General features: G+C 41.0%; 1 protein-coding gene and 1 long non-coding RNA gene across 6 annotated transcripts in view; one reads left to right on the forward strand and one right to left on the reverse strand.

Moving 5' to 3' along the window:
• The window catches only part of LOC6499522, a 73,630-nt gene extending 52,627 nt beyond the window's left edge, over positions 1 to 21,003 (reverse strand). Inside the window, exons 1-2 of the mRNA XM_001954411.4 lie at positions 20,037 to 21,003; positions 625 to 1,343 (exon numbers count right to left, since the gene is read on the reverse strand). Coding sequence (XP_001954447.2) covers positions 625 to 715 — 91 coding nt within the window. The 5' untranslated portion in view covers positions 716 to 1,343; positions 20,037 to 21,003. The remainder of the gene's footprint in view (positions 1 to 624; positions 1,344 to 20,036) is intronic.
• Positions 16,188 to 17,555, forward strand: LOC26515197. 5 transcript variants are annotated; one of them, XR_004310623.2, is made up of 5 exons: positions 16,188 to 16,602; positions 16,676 to 16,776; positions 16,876 to 16,962; positions 17,028 to 17,097; positions 17,159 to 17,555. It is a non-coding gene; the product is annotated as an uncharacterized LOC26515197 (long non-coding RNA). The 5 variants fall into 5 exon arrangements; XR_001409048.3 differs by having other exon boundaries at positions 16,192 to 16,602; positions 16,676 to 16,962; XR_001409050.2 differs by having other exon boundaries at positions 16,192 to 16,498; positions 16,676 to 16,962.
• Positions 21,004 to 23,601: the final 2,598 nt, after the last annotated feature.

The following is a 23,601-nucleotide window of genomic DNA, read 5'->3' on the forward strand; positions in this document are numbered from 1 at the left end:
AATTTTATTTAAGGATCATCTTGTAAAACTGGTTGCGTTTTATATTCACAAAAAAGTATTGACCACGGTTGTAATGGTACCTTCTTATAAAACACAACCCATCAGAGTATTTCCATTTTAATATCTCTCCCCAAAAATTCGTGCCGTTTGCCTAATTAGCCAAATAAACCTTATCTCTCTGCAGAATTTTTCTTGACTTTGCTGTGTAAACGCCTTTTCAGACAAAGTTGCAAATGGCTAATTAAAAATGCATAACTTCTGATGCATAATTAAATTTTATTTGTTCATTACCTCAGACAAAAAGACGGCAACTCAAAAAATTCCCCCGTTTAAGCCCAACAAAATGTTTCTTCAAATTTGAGCAAACAAGGCGGGCATGAAAAATTGCAATTAAAAATGAAATGGACACAGAATAAATACTTCAAATGGAAAGGCAAATAATTGAAAATATAAATTAACTGACAGTAAATACGCATAAAAATAAACCAATGAAAAAATTAACCAGGTAACATTTAAATAAATGATTATTAATTACATTCAAAAAGGACAATTCAATGATTATTGCTCATATTATATTTTTTATTGATTTAAACTTGTATATAATATAATGAAGAGGACACTCACCTGGCTTAAAACCATCGGAGTGCTCGTGCGAATTTCCATTGGGAATTGCTCCCATGATTAGGCATACAACTAATGCCAATATCCTGGACATGGTTCTGATTCTGCTAGCGATTCTGATCCCAATGCAATAACTGTTGAATTGGTTGTCTATGGCCGTGCTTAGTGGGACCCACTAAGCCACCATTGAATATGCAAATAAACTGGGTGGGCTCTGCTCAAACATGGCTTCAAATATGCAGGCTCGTTGCTCTAATTTGCTTTCTCAATGATTTATTGGTTGGCGTTTTATCGCTTTGCTTTTCCTTTCGGTGCGTTTTGCGTTTCACTCTCGTGTTTCTGTTTTTCACTTAATTAAAAACTTTCCGCTGCACATAAATTCATTTTAATATTTACAAACATTTTTTGCCAAGCTCCTTGGCTGCGCGACGGTTGTTTGTACAAAACGCATAACCGTTAAGATGAATTTTTAATAGAATTTGACGCGGCTCGACTTTGGTCACCACTCGTATATATATATGTTTATATGTATATGTAGGGATATTTGTCTGGGGCACGGTTTGCTGTGTGTGTTCTTGTTTAATATTAATATTTAAAATAAAACGCGCACGTGTTGCTCATTTCGCGCTCTTTTCTTGCCCGCTTTGCATTAAAAATGTAATTTCAAATCCTTTTCCTCATTCTGCAAGCTTAGCCAGCAAGCTTTACCATCCAAGTGATAACTGAAATGAAACAGATAGAGACAGTTCAACAGTCAGAAAGGGTCCGCAAATACTCGTACATTTATAATAGCAACGTTTCATGTGGTTAGTTGGGTTTTAATTAAAATTCTCGCATATTTCCCCTAATCCACTAAGCCAGTTGTGCCTTCGGTGGATTTATCACCGCTGCTCTGCCATAAATAAATGCTCATTAATTTGAAGGCCATTACATAATGCCAGGACACACACAGGGAACAACTTAATGCCAATCAATAATGATGGATTAGCCAGAGACGCACACAGAAGGACATCCCTCTATCTGTTCCGGTGTAGCAAATGAATAGCCCAAGTTTGGCCCAGAAGGGAATTAATTGCAAACGAAAAACAAACAAAACACTGCAAAAAATGTAAATAAAAAAAAAGAAATTGTAGAAAAATGTATAACACTCTTTTATTAAGAAGAATAGTAAAGTTTTTCCAGTGAAAAAAGTGAAGAAGCATCAACTGTCCATGACATTTCTAGTTCTTCTGTCAATGGATCCAATGGACTAATGTAATGGCCACATTCTTGGAAGGAAGAAACCCTAAACCATCACATCGCACCCCCACCACCCACATGCTAACTAACGGTAATTGACAAAAGAGTCATGAAAACTTTGACTCGAAAGTTGTTGCCACGTTTTTGTTTAACACGCAGCCAAACAAGCTGACAAACTTGTATGACAGCTAGTCAAGCGAACTTCCTGGAAAAAAGGCAGCAAAGGACATGGAGGGAAGGGCAGGAGCCGACAGGAAGTGAGTGCAGGTGTGATGGGGTCAGAAGAGGAGCAGTTAATACCAGCAGGCACACACCAGCACTTACATCTACTTCCTCCAAGGAGACCAGAAACAGCGCCAAGTTGTGTTACTTGAGCAAGTTTGCATTGGGTAATTAAGAGCTGTGCAAGTGTTTATTGAGAGATTGTCGGGGGCGAGTATCCCTACTTACGACTATATGTGGCCAGGGGCAAAAGTTTGGTTTTTCCACGCCGAGAAGGCCGCAAAAAGAATCAGGAGATAAAAGTTTTGCAGCTTAAAACGATTAAGGAAGACAGGATACCATCTTCATTATAATTCTCAGACTAAACGCAAAAATAAAACGATTCTTTTTTTTATAAGCAACAGAAATTACCTTTAAATGAGTTATACAATGTATTTATCCATACATTTAGTTAATCCTATAAAGCCATAAGGCTTTTAACCTTAAATAAGACCCCCTTTGATATGGATCTAGCCAAATCATAATTCTTCCGCTTGCTTTTTCCTATTTGGCTCGACAAATTCCAAGTCACTTGGCTAGTCAGTGAACCCATTCAGCTAAGCCTATGGTAACAGTCAACAAATGGCACATTAGACACCGCCACAGAAAAAACAGGCAAACAAACAAAAACCATTGACAAAAACTCAGTCAATTATGCCTACAATATGCACACATTTCAAAACGATGCCAGCAACCTGAAACTGAAGCAGCAAAAACAACAGCTGCAGTAAGGACAACACGGATATTCCATAAAACTATAGCACTGTTAAACAATAAAAAAAAATAAGCAGAGTCTGCTGGAGGGGAAAAAAACAGGAGAACAAAACCCAACCAAGCCAAACAAAATGAAATGAATGAATGAAATGAATGGTGAAAGTGGAGTCGGGGTAGAGAATGGAGTTAGTGTGAAGTTGGTTGAATGTTTTTGCCAATAGCTATACAACTTTTTGCTTCTGAAATTATTTTAGTTGGAGCTGACGAATAAGTCCAATTATTTCAATTATTTAATTTTAAAAGTTAGATTTATTTAAAAGGTATTTACTTTCATTCATTATTAAAATAGTAGCTTTTTAAAAATTTTAATAAATAAATTTTAAATATATTAAAAAAGGTACTTTAAATTCGTGAAGAGTATTGCAACTTCGACGTTGTTGCGTGGCATTTTACGTGGGTCCTTTTTCATTGCAAGTTACCTGGCAAAGCCTCTGGGCGCTTAGCGTATAAATTGAGCGCAGCAATTTCATTTAAATGTGCACAATAAACTTAGTTCATGACCCTCGAGCATTTGTGTGGCTGTCTCGTTCGGTGTTGTGTATCGTTTATGTCTGCACATCGTCTAAATTGTAAATCACATTAAATTTGGGAGCAACATGCATAATGCAGCCTGGCCTGGGCGAGCTGAAACCGAAGGCAATGAGCCAAGCGAACGACAGTTACAGCAGGAACCGGAAGTGCAGCACAAACGTACCACACATACACATATGTAAGTGATTTTTTGTGGGGCAATTGAAACGAAATGAATTGCGGTTGAAGAGTCGGCGGTCGACGAACAAAGCAAAAGTCTGGAATATGAAATAAGAAAGGAAAGGAGGAAAACACTCAGCCCCCGCTGTGAAACTTGTGCGGGAAAAACTGTCGCGCCTGGAAATCGATAAGCAAGAAGGGGTAAGCTGAAAGTATAAAGGTAATTTAGTCGCTGACATGCTTTTCAAACTGCCAAACCATTTCCATTTTCTACCCACTCCTGTCGAGATTTCCTTCACTTGTTTTTACAGCATAACATTTGATTTGCATTTCCTTCGCTTGATCTACACCCACCTCCACATAGTGGGTGCTCGTCTAAATACGTCTGCATTTGTCAGGCTATTTGGTATTATATGACAGCAGGGAAACTGATTGGCTAAATAGAAATTAATGAGAGCAGACTGCTGATAGCGGATATGCTATGGAATATAAAGTCGGCTGCGTCGTGGGCTCTTCAATTAAATACGCCCTTCAGCACTCTCTCCCGTGGCATAAAAATTTAAGCAATATTTTAAAAGCCCTGCTACCGTCGGCTGCATATTTTATAGTTTATATTTACATCGGACGGATTCTGTGAGCAGCGGAAAATTTCGGGATGAGCTGGGGAAAGGATTGGGGCTGAGTGGCGAGCTTCACTTTTGCACCTGCAACTGCAACAATTTCTCCAAGCCCTCGTTTCGGATGATTTCAGAGTTTTTTCGAATTTTTTTCCTGCCTCAATTTCCGGCAAACTGCCGACACGGCTTATCCATCCCCAGCCCACTTCTGTTGCCTCCGGCCTGGACCATGCCCACTTTCATTTCGACTACACGCTCAAGTGAACTTTGCTAAATAATACAACAAATTGTGCAGTGGGGCCCATAGTCGAGTACACTCAACGCAGAAAAAATTTTAAACATTTTTGTTATATAAAATATATACCTATATACACATTTATATATTTCAGTTTCTTGCATTTTTTATGGTGATGGGGGGAGAACGACCTAAATATTTGCTACGCTGTTAAATTACAACAGAAAAATACAAACTCAGCACAGAGGGCGAGAAATAAAAGGCAAAACTAAATCAACAAACGCCTTCAGGCCAAAGGCAGACATTATGAAAATGGCGACAAACGACCGGAAGTGGCCACCAACGCACACACACGACAACAAAGCTACACACACATATCCGCATATATGGGACATGGCATATAGGATAGCGTATAGCATAGCCCGTAGCTAACCTGGCGCTGACTTCCTGCGATTTAAATATGGCCAAGCCGCAGCGCCAAAGCCAAAAGCCAAACAGACGACAACGCATGCAAACAGTGGGACAGGTACGGGGAGGGGTTGACCTAGGAAGTGGGTGCTCCGTGGGAGTTAGCCAGGGAGCAGGTGGCGGAGCGTCGGAGGAAGCAACCAGCTATATAATGAGGCTGAAGCCAGGCTCGCATTTGCCCGCTGCTCATTTGCAGGTCGACATAATTTGTCCATAATTTGTCTGCGTCTTTCACGGCGGAAAGGGACCGAGCGGGAAAAGCGTGGGAAAGGGAGCAAATAGAGGGGTGGAAACTCCGTCTGAGGGTTTATCTATGCCCTACTGGGAAGCTATTTATGTCCTCTTTGGGGCTCCTTTCACCCCACAGAAAATTCAGCCAAAGCCACTAGGGGAAATGTAAATTATGAAACTGAGTCGATTTTTAATATAGAAATTTTGTGAAAACATAATAAAGGCTACACTTGGGGCAAAAACTCCCAATTATTTTTACGGACCATTTTCAAATCCTACTTTAAAGCTTTATTCGAATTATGCTTTTTCAACAAGGACTTAAGCTTTAAAGTTATTTTAAATTTCTTCAAACCTTTGCATTTGTAATATTTAATATTTAATTTTTATACAGCTATTATTAGAAATGTAGTAGGCTTTTTTTAAAGTCCCATATGTAATATCGATTATTAAGACATTTTTGTAAGTGTAGGGACTAAAGCAATGCTACTGAGAGTGTGATAAGCGACATGCACACGTGTAAATGACCTACTTAGCCCCGTTTCCCTTGCTTTTAGCCCGCCTAACCATTAATCTAAACCATTTTGGACACGGCACCAACAATTGCCGTGTTGGCCCCGGTGTTAACAACTTTTTCAGGCTCTCAGTGACCACGGACTAATTAAACAGGACGGCGTCTAATCATGTTGATTGTGTGACCACTGATTGATTGATTGATTGATAGCATGCTTGGCACGGCATTTGGCAAACTCTCTTAGCTCTTAATCGGTTTGATTGGGAGCTGCAAGCCTGTACCTGACGTTCATTAATAACTGACAGTATAACATAATACAAGCTTAAAGACAAATTTTTAAAATCAGTGTCGCAGCACAGCGAGAACAATATTTTTATTTTTAAATATATTCATGGCGCTTGGTCACCTTCTGACAACGAGAAGAACAACACTGGCAGCAGCAGAAGCAACAATAACAATAAAATGCAGCAGTAAGAGCAACAGCTGCAATGACAATAACTCCTGGCGATGCACATGCACCAACACACACTCATACGGACCCTTCTTGCACACACCTAGGCACTCAGCCATTTGCCCACATAAGTATGCTGTAATTTTTTCGTGCCGCCTTGCAACAGAGTCAGTTTATGGATACACACAATCGCATGTACATATGCTGGGTGTGCTCTGTCGGTGCGTATGTGTATACATATCTATGCAACAACAGCAGCTGCAGTCGCCGCCAGCCATGCCTTCACTACCTCCCACCCGCCGGTCCCATCCGTGAACTCGTTTGTAATTGAAAATGTTTTGTTTTAATTAACTGAAGCGAATTTTTACAGCTGACATGTGCGATTATGACATGGTGTTTGTGTGACTTCTAGGCCTGCGGCGAAAAGCATCTTTAAAGAAGAACCTTCGCTTATTGTTATTATGATGCGCTTTATTGTCACGCGAGGCGCGATTGCGAGAGTCTCGAAATACTTTTGATATTTCGCAACGCTCTTCTGCGGCTGGCGTCAAATTTATGTTTACAGCACAAGTGGGATGTGCAATGAAAAGCTCGCCGAAACAATGCCAGAAGGAAACGGATGTCTGTCCTGTATGTGTGTATGGGTGTGTGTTTGTGGGCGGCACTCAAAACGTTTGGGTTATATGAAGACATAAAAGTGCTTTATAATAAAGCAAAGCGTGAAATAATTCACAGCGCTATGTGTGGTCTGCTCCAAGCAAAACCAAAAGACTGAGACACAGCAGCCACAAAAGCTGACAATTTTTATAGTCCCTCCAGAATGCGCACACATACACGCCCTGGTAATGATGTTAAATAAAATATTGTTTATGTGGCAACATAATAAATGGCCAACTGCCGCCAACCGACTCGTAAAGCACACACCTAGACATTCGCACTCACATCCTCTTTCCCATTCACATTCACATTCACATCGACATTATTATGACCGAGAGCAACTCATAATGGTTTATGTATCTCGGCGTCAATAGAGGCTCACGGAATGTTCTTCTCAGCTGGTTTCTCTATAGGTGTCGGCGCACTTGACAATTACAATAATGACAGATGTGTCCGACGTGCTGGGGAAAAACTTTGGTCCCCTTCAAGTGTAAATAAATGTTTAGACGTATGTTTGTCTCGGACAAAGAGAAACGGAAAGGTTATAGGCCTTAGGTGTGGCGGCTACAGAAGTCATATAAATTATGGCTAGCTGTTGACCTCTTAAAGCTAAAGGTAATTTAATGCTCTTAAAAGCAAACTAAATTTATAAAACTATCAGATTTCAAAATAGAACTCATTTTTTTATATATTAAATCTACCATTATAAAGTTTTAAATAAAACGCAAGTCTAGTAAGGCTTGAATTATATAAATAATAAAACTCTCGTTTCCAGGTGCAGATTATTTTCATTACTTTGCATATTGCTTTATTATTTAGGCACTTTTTGCCTTCGCTTAGTTCCGTTGTCCCTTTTCACCATCCAAACCGAGTGACCTAGTTGAGCCCGGAAACCTTTGCCCACCTCGCACTGCGCTGTCATGTTCAGTGTCGGAACCCGGACATGGACATGAACACGGGCAAGGTCTTGGGACCCCGCTCCAACCGCAGAATCTCCTGGCTCCAGAATCCGGCCAACCTCTCTCCAAAAACCCCAACACCAAAAAAGGGGCAAAACCCCGGCACATTGTGTCCGCTTTCAAAGTTTTTCATTTTTTTATTCAGAGGACACAAAAATTTTCTAATTTATTATTTTGCGCATTTAAATATTTTAAGTGTCCCGCAGGACTTCAACTCGCTTTCATTCCATTCTCGGCCCCCCTTTTAAAACTTGCAAGGACACTAAAATTAGTCGCCTCGCCGCACCCGCCCATGTGTGTATGGCATCTCGCTCCCTACTGCGCCACATATATTATCATATACGCCAGCTATCTCTTTCGCTTTTTGGTGAGCAGCAGCCACGTTACAAGTTAATATAATTTTAATGAAAATTAACATGAAGCCAGGCACTTTTTGCCACGCTTTAATTTCCCCAAAGACGCGCCCCGCCGCACATGTGTGGGCGGAGGGTCTCGGTCTGCCCCTCGGTCGAACCCTCTCCTTTTCTGCCACTCTGGTGCTCTGGTGGTATCTCTGTCGCTTATTCGTTCCTGGCTGGTTTATTGCACACGCTGCTCACTATTAAGCGCATAGTTTACCAGCTGCCTTTATTTTTATTCCCCTCTCACATAAGCTTTTTGCCTAATTTGTTGCTGTCGAGTACGTTCTCGTGTTGGGATTTACGCAACTAATTTCACGTAGGCAAAATTAAAAGGATGCTTCCGACTAACGCCTATGCCGACGCGTCAGTTGCCTGGGGCGAGGCAAACACCTGGCTTTGATTTATAATACCCGTTGAGTTCAGTTAGGCTGAGTTCTGTTGCAGGCGCTGGCAGAGGCTTCTGTGTTTACCTTTGTATTCAAAGCACCAGCAGGAGCTGGAACCTTTGTAACTTGGCCATGCTGCGGCGGATCAAATTGTACTCCTGCATATGCACACAGAGCCAGCGCCACTTTGATCAAATTAATTCCGCCGGGGACATTGCATGCGATGCACCGCCGCCGTCAAATTTCAATATGTCGCTGCAGTTCGACACCAGTCCTCGGGGACAGGAACCCAAACAATCCCGCAAGATAGCTGATTGTGAGTACTAATACCTCTGCATTCCTCTCCACTGTGAAATATTTTCGAGCACGAAGTGTAGGTGTCAATGCCAATGAATAGCAAACATTCAAGGGAAAGAAAACCATAGACAACCCTACCATTGGTGTATTTTAATGCTAAAACCCACCAAAAGTCCTAATTCTTTATTCCTAATTTATTATTCAATCTGCAATGAAAAGAAAAAAGTGGAATAGCATCACAATCTAATCTACAGACAATCATTTCGGGCTGCGCAAAAACAATATTAATATTTAAGTTCGTCACTCAAGGACCCCCCACTTTTGCCATTAGTCATTAGTCCTGTCCAGCCAAAAGATAATCAGCCACAAAAAGCTTCGAATCATTCTGGTTTTAGCCAAGTTGGTTTTTTTTACGCGAGACGGAAAATATGCTCATTTATCAGAGCTGGAGAGACAGAGCAGCAAGTTGCCAGGCGATGCCCTCGAGAATCTGATTTTTCAGGGTCTGGCTGGCACGAAACGACCTTGACGGGAAGCAATTAGTTAATACATTTTGTAAGTAGCCTCGGCTAGCTTATCTGCAATCGGTAATAAATAAATTACATGACATTTTGCTTTCAGATTTGACTGAAACAGGACATGGAACAGGAAATGGAGATGGTGGAAAGTGAGAGGTGAAAGTAAGCAAACGCACAAAAGGAAAGGAGATGACGGGTGTGAAAGTAAGGTGTCGTCTTAGCACAATATCTAATAGTGACTTTGACTCTTTCGCTTGTCTTGGCCAGAAGATCCAGCAACTTAACGTGTCCTTGCTGGTGTCCCTCCATCTCTGTCGGTTATTTTTTGCTGGTGATTTTTTTATTGGCCCTGTCTGTCTCAGCCAAGTCTGTCTATCTATTTGTGTCTGTTTGTTTCCCAGCTCGCATTTCGCAGTTTCCGTTTCCCTGCCATGTGTCGTTTATTTTATTTGTTGCCAGCCTTTTAGTTCAGCTGCTGGCAAAATCGATTTTTTTTGCACTCGTACTTGTATTTTTATTTGTATTTGTGTTTGGCTTTTGTTTTGCTCCTTGCCTGTTTGCAAAGAGGATATCAGTTTGATTTAACTGAAATTCAAACGGAGTCTCCGATTGAGACCCGGTCTGAGACTCGGCTTGATTGCAAAGCTCTCGAAAGTGCCGGGGAATTTGTTCAGTTAATGCCCGGGCATGTGTTGCTTGGCAATTTTTGACGTAGAATGGGCCAGTGAAAGTTTCCGTATTGATTTCTTTATCCTCTAATTAGCGCCCGGCTCAACTTTTGTAATTAGTGCATTGTATTTGAATTTCGGTTTCATTGATTTAACAATTAGGTGAAAGTTTCGCGCGTCGATTAAATTGAAATTATTTCGGGAGAGCGCCCTTAAATTCCAATTAGGCCTGGAAAGTGGCCACTGACAGATGTCTTGGAAACGTTTTAAATTGAAGCTTTTCAGGGGCTATAATTAAGCAGCACTGGCCTAATGAGCCAAGAGATCATCCGACTTCCTGATTCCCATACTTGAAATTTTCCATGCGCCGGAATTTTCCTGTCATATGTCAAAGTTGAGATGCCGTCGCCAGTGGCAAAAGAGCGTGATAAAACAAGCGACAAGTCGACAAACAACAAGCAAATAAAAAAAATAAAATCTGCCTAAAAGAAACACACTAAAAAAATATGAATTTATATTTTTTTTCTTAAATATTAATAAATATTCATAGGAATTGTTCCAAGAAAAGTTAAGTTAATATTTTACACAAATCGATTAGAGTTTAGAGTTTAGAACAGAGGTATTGAATATTAAAAATGTTGTTGAGTAGTTAGATAGTTAATTAGCCAAACCTACTTGAAATGGAAAAAAGCTTCGAAACATTTTCGATGTGCCATGTATTTTTTCTGAGTGCAGCTGGAACCCAACGAAGTTGGCTCTCTCTTCCGCCCTTTTGTGCTGTGATTGGGCCCAAAAACACATGGATAGACAAAAGGAGCCGCCATCAAAGCGGGGCTATCACATAAGTGCCTCACGGAGTCGGTCGGCCCCCTCCCGGCCATTCCTCTTTTGCCATCACATAGCTGACAGGCTTTGCAACAGCCCCAAAGGCTGCAGCTTGCCAGCTCGTCTTTCCGTAGTTTTCAGTATTTTTCACCTTGTTTTTTGTGTTTTTTTTTTGTCTTTTTATTTTTTGGTAGCTTTGCACTCAGAGTTAGCCCAGTTTTTGGCTTTCTTTTTGTATTGTTTTGGCTCCCGCCTTTTACACACGCTCTCAATTTTTTTTTCTTCTTGAATGCGAACAAGTGTGGGTGCCAAAAATAGAACACCTGGCAGATTTAGACGCTGATATGTTTGAAAGAGGTGTGTTTGCAAAGTGCCTGCCGCCTTACCAATTTGGGCGCCATACAAGCTAATGCGCTTTGAAGCCAACTGACAAACCATCACCCATTTGGCACTCTGTTTAGACCAGCTTCCATCCACCCACCACCACCCATCCCGCCCTTATTTTCCAGGCTTCAGCTTATTGGGAGCGCCAAACCCTTTTTGTCAGACTGAGCTAGTGGGGTCGAGACCGCATTAATCACATTAATCAAATCAAATTAGACGTCCGAAATCGATGCAAATTAACAGAGCAACGTCACTCGATATGTGAGCGAATCAATCAAAATCAATCGCCAGGGTACGCCTGAAATTGAATAATCGATTGCCATGCCAGAGCAAACAAACAAATCCGAAAGCTGGGGAAGTATTTTGGTAAATTGTGTAAGCTTGCCATTTAAATGTTCTGGGACGTATTGTGTTGTGTTCTCCAGGCCTATCGAATTACCCAACGTGTCGCATAAAACACAAAGCCGGTAAGGAGGAAAGCGGCATAAAGAAGCCGAATCGAGTGAGTGGGCGAGGAGGTATTGAGGCACGTGTGTCTTTTACATCGGCTACAGTATATCGCTTATGTCAGACCACGGGCCGCATTAAAGGCTACAAATCGGTTTAAGTTCCTCTCACAGACCCAAGCGCACATTCTCAGCTCGAAAATACTCTCGAATTTCGTTCGACCCCCCAAACCATTTAGACATTGATTGCACTCACTTATTCATGATTTTTCTTCTTATTTCTGCGGCATTTCCTCTTTTTATATCTCCGTTGAGGGGAGCCATAATACAGCAGTGTTCTGGACAAAGTCGTTCCTGAACACTTACTTGTTTAAGGAAAAGAGTAAAGACGAGAATGTGGGGCTTCCCTTTATCCAGTGAATGGGAATTATGGCATCTGTCAAGACATAGGCATTTTGGAAAATTAAAAATATACCATAAAATGGGTAGAATAACATTTATAAATACTCCTACCAAGTTTAAAGATAGAACTTGCAACTTAAAAGTCAAGTAAATCTAAATCTCATTAATAAATATATTTTCCGAACAGTAATGAATATATTTTCTCTTGGTCAAAATGTTTCCTAAGTTTCGATATTTTATTGAAATGCTTGAAGACCTTGGCCTTTGCCATTAAACATACATCTTTATTGTAAGCCCTTCAATAAATGTATCTACTGCTTTTGAGAGCAAACCTAGCCCAAAGGACTGCATTAACTACTCTAGATCCTTCTAAATATTATGCAAAGCACTTAAATGAATGCACACATTTGCAGAAAGGCTCACACCGACGTACGGATGTATGTAGGTGCGGATGCAAAGTGCTCTTAGCCGGATTCTCTGGTTGTGTTTCTAGTTCGGGCCATAAAATGCTCGACAGCCAGGGCGCGAAACAAATTGCATTAGGGTCCTGAACCCTTGCACCTGTGCATGTGTAGCCTGTATAGCCTGGCAGCTTGTGCGATTGTATGTGCATAGCCAAGGTAAATATGATAAATCACCGGAGCTCGGGTGTTTCTCCTTTCCATGACAAATGACGCGCGAGGAGCGAGATGTTCGGCAAATTCTACTATTTCTCCCACCTCTGCTGCTCCACATTCACAATAATCGATGCGATTTGATGAATGGCACGGTGGGTGTGTTGGCCATATAGAGCATATATTATGTGTACGAATATCAACATATTTATGTCTGTGGCATGGCGCATAAATATTCATTTTTATGGCCAAAGACAAGGACAAATTTGTCGGGCGGAAGCGAAGGCGGGCAAGCGCAGTTAAAGTAAGCTCGAATCATAAACGAAAATCACGTAATGCGAGTACCCAGGTGTTGCTGCAATGATTTTCAATTTTATGCCTGAAAGTCATGCGCTAATTTTACCATTTTCCTCTGTCCAAGTTCTAAGTTCCCCAAGCTTTTTCTTTCTCGCCCGGGACGTTTCTGTCTATTCATTGTCATTTGCCACACTTGCCGTGCTCTCAATTGACATTAATGACTTGGGCAAATTGGTCTAATTGAGACAGAAGGTGTTGCGCGCAGGTGAGTTTTTTAATTAGCCAGCGCCATTCACTATGATTTGCCTGGCACAGCCACTGATCTCAGAGTGAGCACTCCTTGATCCCTATCCCGGTCACGTTCTATTTTACCATTTACTTTTTTTTTTAGCGAAAAACATGTCGAAGCATAAGCAAGCAAAGCACTCAACCAGCGAACTTGACCTTTGCCTTTGACAGCGCCCCATCGGAAAACGGCTTATATAAAGTTGGCTTTTTGGTCCGGGCATCATATCAGGATAAAACACTCTATTCCCCAACCCGCTGCCAAATCCTTTTCACCAATGGAGCAGGGCAAAAGGAAGTTTGTGTGCGAGCAGGGCAAAAATGCGTTGAGAATATAAAAGTCACGTAACTGGCTGTCGTTTCCTTTAGCGCCGCACACGCGCTTCACCCACACCATTCCCATCCACCATACCCCATAGACCATATACCATATACGTCTACATCATTACCCGAAAACTAAGTCCCGGCATTAGCATTTGTTTGTATTCGGCTGCTTTGATTACGCTTCGATGCGAAAGCTAGGTAAAAAACTTTTACCAAAACTTTTCTCCTCACTTTTTTGGCCAACTTTTGGCTTGTGTGCGCCAGCAGAGTGGGTATTAGTGGGGCAAATGACTTTATTTATGTGTATTATGGAAATATGAAGTGAAAGCCAAAGGGGGTAAAATATGTTATGTACGATTCTATCGATATTAGAGCTTAGTTGTGACTGAAACTCTAACCTGATTGAGGCACACACACAATTCGCTTGGGTTGGATTAATTTAAATGCAAAGTATTCGTGCAACCCGCTCTCCACTCCCGGCAAACTCTAAATGCGAAAAGTTTAAATTTTTCAGACAGTCAAATGGCAAGGCAAATACTGATGATGCTCACAGCAGACAAAAAACAAACAGCCCTGGCGGAAGGAGGAACTCGCGCTCTTGGTCCTTGCTTATTTTTTGCCAATGGCAAAAACAGGCAACAGTCAACTTCAACTTTATTTTGATGGCGCGGTAAATTGCGGAAAAATATGTATACATGGCCCAGTCAAGGAAAACCAAATGAAAATATAAATGCTCTAACACGTTGAGTGTCTTTTCTGAAGCTGCAAGGTGGGCTATTGCCTCTAAACTCTAAAATAAATTATTATTTTGAATATAAGAGTCAGTTGAAAGCTCTTACTTTTGAGCAAATCTGCGGACTTTGTTTTATTTTCAAAATCTTAAAACCTTTGTCCAGAAAGTCCAACCAACCTTATCTAACCTTATGTTAAGGGTATGTTAAGGAGAAAAAATAATATCAAAAAACAGAGGCAAAGGCAAAATGATGTGCTACACACACATGCGTGCAGGGGCATCGTTTTCATATGCGTCGCAAAAGTTTTGCAAGCCAAGCCAGGCCTAAACAGACGGATGTGGGCGTGGCTGGCCTCGGGTGGAAAGATAGCGGGGATGTGGATGAGAGGAGGAGTTGCCGAAGAGAGGGTCGCTGACATGCAAGGCGCTTACAATTTGAGGACTCCCCAACTCGGGCCGAGTGTATGTGCCTCTGGAAAATCTTTAAGCGCAGACAGGAAATATTTTGTAGCTGCCACTGGCATTTCTGCTTCTTAGCCACCATCATCATCATCAACAGCAACATTGTGGCTTCTGCGGCTTAGTTTTTTTTTTGTTCGTGCTAGCAAAAAATCCTTTCGCAATGTCCTTGCTCTGCACACGTTTTAGGCCCAGTTTTTAGTTTTTTTGCGTGTGTGAGCGTGTTTGCTTTTAATAGTCCTCTCGTCCTGTGTTTGCTGTTTACTGTTTGCTTTGCTGTCAGCGCTTTATGCGTGACAAACACACACACACACATACGGATACACCCTCGGCCACACACATGGACACACTTCAGACGCAAAAGTTTGCGTGACTCGCGCATAGAAATTATGGCAAATAAAAAAGCTAAAACCAAAAACGGAAGGAAAATAATTCGGAAAGAAGAAAGTAACAAACAGAAATGGAAATGCTCACATTCGCCATGAAAATTAGCTGAGGTCGGGTCAAAAGGAATCCCTGATTAAAGAGTTAAGCGTTTGTCACGCCATTTCCCTTGGCCGCCCCTGCCGCCCTGAAGTCCTGCTTCCTTCCTTCGCTGCCCTTTTATCTGGGTTAATCAAATGTTTTTCTGGCATTTTCTGTCACTCTCAGCCCGACACTCTCCCACGCCGCCGCCCCCTTTGATGTTCATGTTTGTGTTTGCCCAAAATGTCAAACATGTCAAATTAATTTTCATATTTGTTTTGCTTTTTAGATAATTGAATGTCTCTTTTATTTGCTCATTTCCTATGCCATGGGACGTCTGCCCTCCCACACTCTGTTTGCATATTTGTCTAGCTGCGGCTTCTCTTAATATTCTTGAACCCAGGAATGTTAAGTCGTCTCTGACTGACACGAGATTGCATCTCCACATACAACGAGATGAAGATGTGAAAACATTTTACAAAATATTTAATTAAATAACCACAACGAGAATGTTTTTTTGGCAAACTATTTTCGTCCTTAAATAGTTAGAACTAGTTTGAGATAGTTTAATACTTATTCTAATGGCAACACTTGCAAAAGCACATAATGAACTCACCTAAATTATATTATATCTTTATCGAAAATGAGCTTTTCCAGGGATTGATCAGCTCACTTATAATGAAATTTAGTTTATAATAAATGTACACTTCAGAAACAATAGGTGTCCGATTGTCCTTGCTTGTGTATGTAGGTGTGTTCAAGTGCATGAAGGCTAATCAACTGGGCAGTGGCCACCCCCAACCTAGATCTGAGAACCTTTGGCATATATGTATACATATTTATGTACATATAAACAATTACACTAAGTGCCGCAATTTACCAAGGGCCATAAATCAATAAGGACAAGCAGTTTGGGTCTCGGTTTCGTTATTAATTATTATTATTGAAATATATCTGGAGCTTGAAACTGTCCAAGTGACACTAGCAATCACATTGCCTTTAGCTGAGCAAACACTTTGAGTTATAGCCATTTGACAGTGTCAATAGGGAAAAATTACAATGCGCCCGATTCCTGTTGGTTCTAAGCCGAAGATAATCTCGACGAAACTGCCACTAAAAATTAAGCAGAGCTCTTAAGCAACTCTACCAAAGTGTGCGGCAGATATGCGGCCATGAGAACAGAAAAAAGGAGCTGTAGTGGTCCAATAGTCTGCCACACCGGTGAGTGGATAATAAAAAATGCAGGAGGCAGCCATCAGGCCAAGCGGAAACGGAAATAAGTAAGCAGTCTGAATTTCAGACTATGAAATCACAAAAAAGCCCGGCAGCTGCAGCAGCGTTTCCCCTCTTCCCGGCTCTTCTGGTCAGTTCTTCCGTACACAAAGTACATATTTTACTTAAACATAAGCAATGGCTATTATTTTAAGTTACCCACGCGCTCGCTGATTTAATTTCAGGCTATTATGCGCACACAATGCCAACGGTAAACGCAAAAAGAAACTGCGGGAAAATGAAAGGAGCTCGAAGCGGGAAAAACTAGCGGAAAAGCGCCATCCGGGTGGGAAAAGTTTCCCAGCTAGACGGTGCATTTAATACACTTTGCATAACTAGCTGTCTGGGCTTTTATAGTTTTACGATATGATGGAATTATTTTTAGATGGTACATGCAGTAGCACAGAGAGGGTTTGACAACATGTGGAAAATATTTATGTTAACGGTTAATATTTAATATCTGTGGCTCTACGTAAGCATTTTCATATATAGTCATTAAATCTACCATGTTTTTACTAATCTCTTTCCCAAATTCAGGTACTCTTTAAAATTATTGAAGGGTAAAGCAGTTCGTAGCGAAAGCAATACCCCGACGTAGGATCTGACGGTGAATTAAGCTCATGTTGCTCTTCCAGTTTTTTTTCTATTGCATTTTCTTGCCCCTACAGATTTGGGTCGAGCTTCTGAATGGGTTCATATTCTTCTCGCACCTGCCACCCCTCCCCCGTTTGAATTTAATTTTTCTGGCCTGTCCCCCTTATGTTCTCCCTCCGTTCTGGCTTCTTTTATTTTTTGGTCCGGTTCAAAATTGAAAGTGCATTAGCCTTTTCAGTTAATTTGCAGAGCCACTGGAGGGATTTTGTTCTTCTGATTGGCAGGACCCAGAATCGGATGCCAAATTCCGGATTAACATCAGCCAGACTTAACGCTCGGCTTGCCTTTTCAAAACAATTTGTGCTAATTTCCAGCCATGATGCAGGGCCGTAAAAACGTAGAATAAACTAAGGAAGAACTAAAGAGAATGTAAATAAAATATCAAAAGCTTATTGAGTAGTTGACTTAAAACGCCTGCCTTTAAAAAAGGGCTTTATATTTCTGATCAGTGTTATATTATTTTTAGAGAAAGAATGCTCAAGAATGAGCCAATATTTAAATGAATTTAACCAAATAGCATCCAAACTCAACGATTTCTTTCTTCTGCCTTATAAATTTTTTACCCGAAAGATCCGATTTTTATATACAGAAATTTAATCCACCCTCCCGCAAGACAACATTAGCCCCGTCTAGACTGAAACCGAATGCAATGAATGAAAAATGAAAATCTCCGAGCAATTCTACATTCCAAATGGCGCAATGCCAGTCCCTCGCGTTCTCATAAAGTACAATCAAAGGGCAGGCCGTAAGCAGCTTTGATTACCAACGCTCACATCGGATTGTTTCCCCAACGCGGACCCCTTGCCTGGATTTTAGTTACCTTTTTTCTGTTTTTGTTTTTTTTCAGCTGTTGCTAAGAGTTCAAGAGTGTGTATGCTTAGGTATTTGAAACCTGATTAGTTGTCAAGCACTTCAAGTGCCTGCGCTGCTTGTTGGTTGCTCTGCAGCTGTGTGTGAAATTTATTGTTTCAAGTTAATACCACTTGATGGATTATTTGGCTTTGTACAGTCAAAGCTTTGATTTCTGTTCTTGTTTGCTTTTTAATGTGATATGTACCTACATACGCACGTCTTTTAGTCTTTTATTTATAAATGTGGTATATAAGCTTGGTAGATACAAAAAATTAAGTGTTTCCTGATTGGAAATTTAAATCAAATTTTAATCTAGCCAAAAAGTGAGATAAATCCAATACAAATTTTAACATTAATGGGATATTATATACCTAATTAAATATAAAATCCATAAAACCCTTGAATGTATATTCGTTGCATTCTTAGATTATAACTTTCAAATAACAAAGTCTCTTATAAGAGGCTGGGCATGACATATTCCTGGAGAGTTCGGCTATTAACTATTAAAATTAATTGTGAAACTTTTCACTCCCAGCTTGATGTGAGTCACACGCTTCGTCTTCCATTTGCGCCCATAAATCTCGGCTGTCTTAACACACACACACACTGGTCCTTTGTCGAGCCTCTGTCCTCGTGAGCCTGTCAACAAAGGACCAGTGAAAGTTTTCGTGTGTCATGACAATATTTACATGCTGCATTAAACTTGCTCCCTCCTGACAGGCAAAACTTTTGCAGCTGCTGCTCATGTTATTAAAGTTGCGCATACGCCAGGTTGTCCCCTGGCCAGCTTGATTTATGCGCGGCTCCTTCAGTTTTGGACCGGTCTTTTAATAATTTAAGCTCTGCAGAAAATCAGAGACGAGCTGGCCGTCCGCCCTGCTCCATCTCCGTCTCCAGGTCCCTTTCTTTACTCTTTCACCCCGCCTCTGGCCGGATGCCAAGCCACGTTGCGCTGACTGAGCCGAAAAATGCAAAAATTTCCTACTGCTACCTCACACTCCCCCTCCCTTGCCCAGCAGCTCTGCGCTGTCTCCTCCTTCATGCCCCATGTTGACAATGGCGGCAACAAAGCGCATTTGGAAAGCGCCTGCAGCAATGCAATACGGACACACACCATACACAGTGGCATACGCAGTGTGTGCTTGTGTGAAGACGTGCTCAGCAAAAGTGAAATGGCAACAGTATACGAGCATGAGTTCGAGTACAAATTCCAGCCCATCCACGCTCCAAGCGGGTGTGAGAGTTGTATACTATACCGCATATATGCAGAGTAACAAACAAAAATGGCAAAAAAAAAGAAATAAAAAGTAGGTTATGCACAGACAGCATTTTAATATGATTTCCATGGCTGGCTCGTATCCATTCTTCCGGAGAAAGTCTAACGCACTTCGAGAAGCCAGACTTTCTGACTAACTGACACCGAGACATCAACAAAAAATGATCAAAGGCAATGGGAAATACTATCTGTGCCACAGTTGCTGACAAATTGTATGACCCACTTTGTTGGCGCCAGAAAAAGTGGCTTAAAAACATATAAGCTTTGATTTCCACGATGATTCAGCAACTGAGTGCATATTTATAATTGAAAATCTGCTATCAATACCAACAAATATTACTTTTTCGTCTCATTTTTTTTCTGCTGAGAGCATCTAAAATTTATTTTGAATTTGTTTAAGCCTTTACAATCGTTCTTTGTATTATTTGTTTTATTTATAACTTTTATTTGGATTACAAGAATTATTTCTAATTCCTTTAAAAAAAAGTTTAAGAGTATATTCAACTCTGTTCAAAAAATTAAAATATGTTTATTTTAATAATTCCATTTTATTTATTTTAAATGAGATGCTGAGGTTGAAAGCATTATTAATTCAATTGTGTCGAAGACCATTTAGAACAGAAACATTTTACTTATAAGACATTCAACTCGCTTCTCTTACTAGAATCCTAAACATTTAATGTTGACTCTTATGTTACCTTTTAGTTATTAGGACACACGTACATGCTTGTTTTAGTCCGTATTTGTTCCTCACATGCACTTACCGCTTTTGGCCTGACTGTATCCTTTTGGTGTGGCGTTTACTCCGCTTTTTGCGCTTTTTACGGCCTTTGTAATAAAAGCAGCCCGCAGGGGTTAGTGCTGCTGCTCATGAAGGAGTTGCTCCTGCTGATGTGCTTTGCTTATTGTTGTTGCTGGGGGCGCGCTGGCGTTGAGTAAGTTTTATGCAACCAGCGAGACGCACACATCATATCAATGAGCGAAGGAGCAGGAGCAGGAGTTGGAGCCGGGCCTGGGAGGCAAGCAATTGAGCAAAAAATATGGCAAAGTATTTGGCGGGTGCGAGGCATAAATTTCGATTTTGGCTTTTGCTTTTGCCGTGCTTGGTTCTCAGTATTTGGGTTTCTCGTCTTTGAGTTCCGTCGCCGCCCGCCTCAAGGCCTTATTTAAAGTAGCAGCCGATGTGAACTTTATTTATGACTCAATAATGTGTATTTTGATTTATGCATTGTGGGCGCGTACTCCAGCTACCATACTCGCTATCCCCACCATATACACTGGAACTGTAACTGTTGGCACTCACTCACACTCACTCTTACACTTTATTGTTGCCTCCGGCCTGGGGACGCGATTTGCATAACAACACATCCGAAACTTAACGCAGGCGTTTAAGATGTTTCTTTGCAGACACGTGCACTTTCCAATCACTTGCTGTTTTGCATTCAACAATTACAACTGCCAGTCTGCTGATCAATTATAACATAAGCATATATTCCTAATAATGGAGTTGCACTTGTTTATTTTTCTGGCTATCGGATATTACACTCTTTCGTTCGCCAGTTAGCGGTTGCGGACGGTCTACACTGCGGATACGCGATGTGAAGCGTTGCGATACGATGCCTTTGCGAAGAGACAACGACAACGGTACCAACAACACGACAATGACAACGGAGCACGACGACTAAACAAATCCACGACCTTTTCAGTACTAAAGCGCCTGGCCATTCATTCGTGGTTTTGGCCGCGTTTGACATCGCCCCCCACACGATTCTGGATTCGGAATTCGTAATTCGGGATTCGGGCTTTTCGGGAAGGCATTCGGGTCGTGGACTTTCGAAATTGCCGAGCCCACGAGTCCTTTCAGCTGACGAGCCCTGTAAGTGGGCCAACGCGTGTAACCTGCTCCCCTTTCGACCTCGAAATCGAATGCCCACCCATATAAGAGTTTTAACCAGAAAACTCACAAATCGGAGACATGAAGTCCGAATGGGTGATGTGAGAGGGAACAAATGTGGAACTTGAAAGGCCAGGAAGCTTTCTATGAACTTGAATTACTAAGTTGACTGAAGAGGAATATAAGATCAAGATTATTTTGAGGATATAGTATCTCCCAGTACTCCATGTATTTCCAAGAGTTTGTCCCAGTCTCTACTAAACATACTATTAAAGATCTTGGTAACTTTATTAAAGTTAATAGACTGAAACACCTTTCAATATTATTCTTATTTATTTTACAATTCAATCATCAATTTATCTAAAACCCCTAGGCCTGCCTGGAAAAGGCTTCAACTATGTTTTTTAATGTAATAATTGGGACGTCCGCTAATTTCAATACATAATTTTAGTGGGTTTTTATTATCTTAGAATCAAGTAATTCAAGAATTGAAATGTTGACCTTTTAACGTTGTGCTTGCCTTGGTTCCACTTAATTCAGCATGGTCCTACCTCAACACCCTCCTGCCCCTTACAACCATTGCTATTCGCGTTCCACCACGCATTTCATGTGGATTCGTTTCTCTCGCGATTTCGAAAATCCTTTGATTTGGCTTTTCCAAGACGAACGATGAGAGTTATACTAAGCGGCGTCCAAGCCAGCTCTCGGTTACTGCAGCTTCGCTGGTCAAGGCAGCCAGTCAAGGATCAGGGTTTATGTTATATGTTATGTTATATGTATGTTGCAGTGATGTGAAGCAAGAGAAAATCTAATGTAATGGTTCCCTGAAAAAAAGTTAGCCCTCTAAATATTTAACATTGTATTGAAATTTTTTTTAATTTACCTAAGAGAGATATAGATCATTTTTTAATTTTAAGACATTAAAGCTCAAAATAAATTTAGATTTTATGCTGGAAATAATGCTTACACTTACCCTACACCTCTAACCCAACAAAAATAAAGTCACACACAAAAACCCTACTACTATGTGGTGTAAGCTTGTAACTTTACGAGAGACCACGAGACCCGAAGCCGACAAGTTGCTCTATGAAAAGCGTTTTCCTCTCTCGGCGATGAGACTTTTCCCTACTTTCTCCTCGGTGCTCATTTTCGATTTCGAACTCAGGGTTTCAGCTGACATGCGCCTCAAGCCGCGAATCGAATGAGAAATTGTGGAACATGAAAAGTTTGCAACGATTTTTAAAAATTCAACGGTTTTACTCTTATAACACTCAAAGAAAGCTCCCAAAGTTGCTTAAGAACTTCCATGTGGTTGAGGATGGGATGGACGAGCCGAGACGAAGACTGTGGCTGCAACAATTGCACAGCCTAATCTTATCAAATTTCATTTACACGCTTGGCCAGCCTCTAATGGCAAATCCAATGCCAAAATGGAACTAGCACTAAACCACTTTCGTCAACAAATCCACAATCTAACGTTCAGTTTTCCCTCTTAGCAGATACTATCTCACTAGCATACTGATATTTAAGCATTAAATGTTTCAAGTGATGTTGTCAAAGTATTTGGCTCCTCGACCTGGCATTTTTTGGGCAAAATTGCCATGGCTAAACATTAACTAAAACTGCAAAATTCCATCGTACACATCGTATACACCCACGCCCAGTACGACCCACATTCATCCTCGTATGTGGGGAGGTGGAAGCTGTCGGTCTTTTGCTTCTGCAACTGCTAGAAAATCTCAACGCCCAACCGCCAAGCACGGCATTTCATCAGGCAGCTGCCACTAGACTACCACTGCAGTGGCAGCCCAAAACCTAAACGGCTTTTTAAGTAAACGTTTCGACATTTTTAATTCCCATTGGGCTACTTATATTTGGCAGACAGTTACAAATCCTTAATTTGAGTAAGACAAACAGATTAGAAAAGTCTAGGCATAGAGAATTTATAGAAGAATTATAGAAGACTCTTACTTATAGTATTTATAGAAAAAGAAATATTTAATTTCTAGTATTTTAATTCTGTTTCTCATCATCCTCCCGTCATTATTGTATTAATGGGTAAGCCGGTTTTAAAACCTTTAACCCTCTGAACCTCCATCTAGACCTCTTTCTCCATCCATACATTATAGCTGCCTGGCTGGTCGGCGAAAAACCCCAGCAATACGAGCAAAGGAAGTGCACTAAGTGCAGTGACCAAATAGCTGCTAGAGAGTCCCGAGCCAGCAGCTGATCCTGCTCTGCTCTGCTACTGTGCTCCGGTGGTGCTCCCGATGCTGCTGCCACCGCCAGGAAGTGGCCATGATGTTGCACATGACTTTATAGCTTTTACATTAGTGTTTGGGAGTGTGTGTGTTGGTGCTGGCTTTTACATGTATGTATGTAAGCTAGTGTGTATGTGCGACAGTTTGGCTATAAAGCAAAAGTTGCATTAAATT

Source organism: Drosophila ananassae, chromosome 2L (assembly GCF_017639315.1).
Source record: "Drosophila ananassae strain 14024-0371.13 chromosome 2L, ASM1763931v2, whole genome shotgun sequence".
NCBI classification, from domain to species: domain Eukaryota; kingdom Metazoa; phylum Arthropoda; class Insecta; order Diptera; family Drosophilidae; genus Drosophila; species Drosophila ananassae.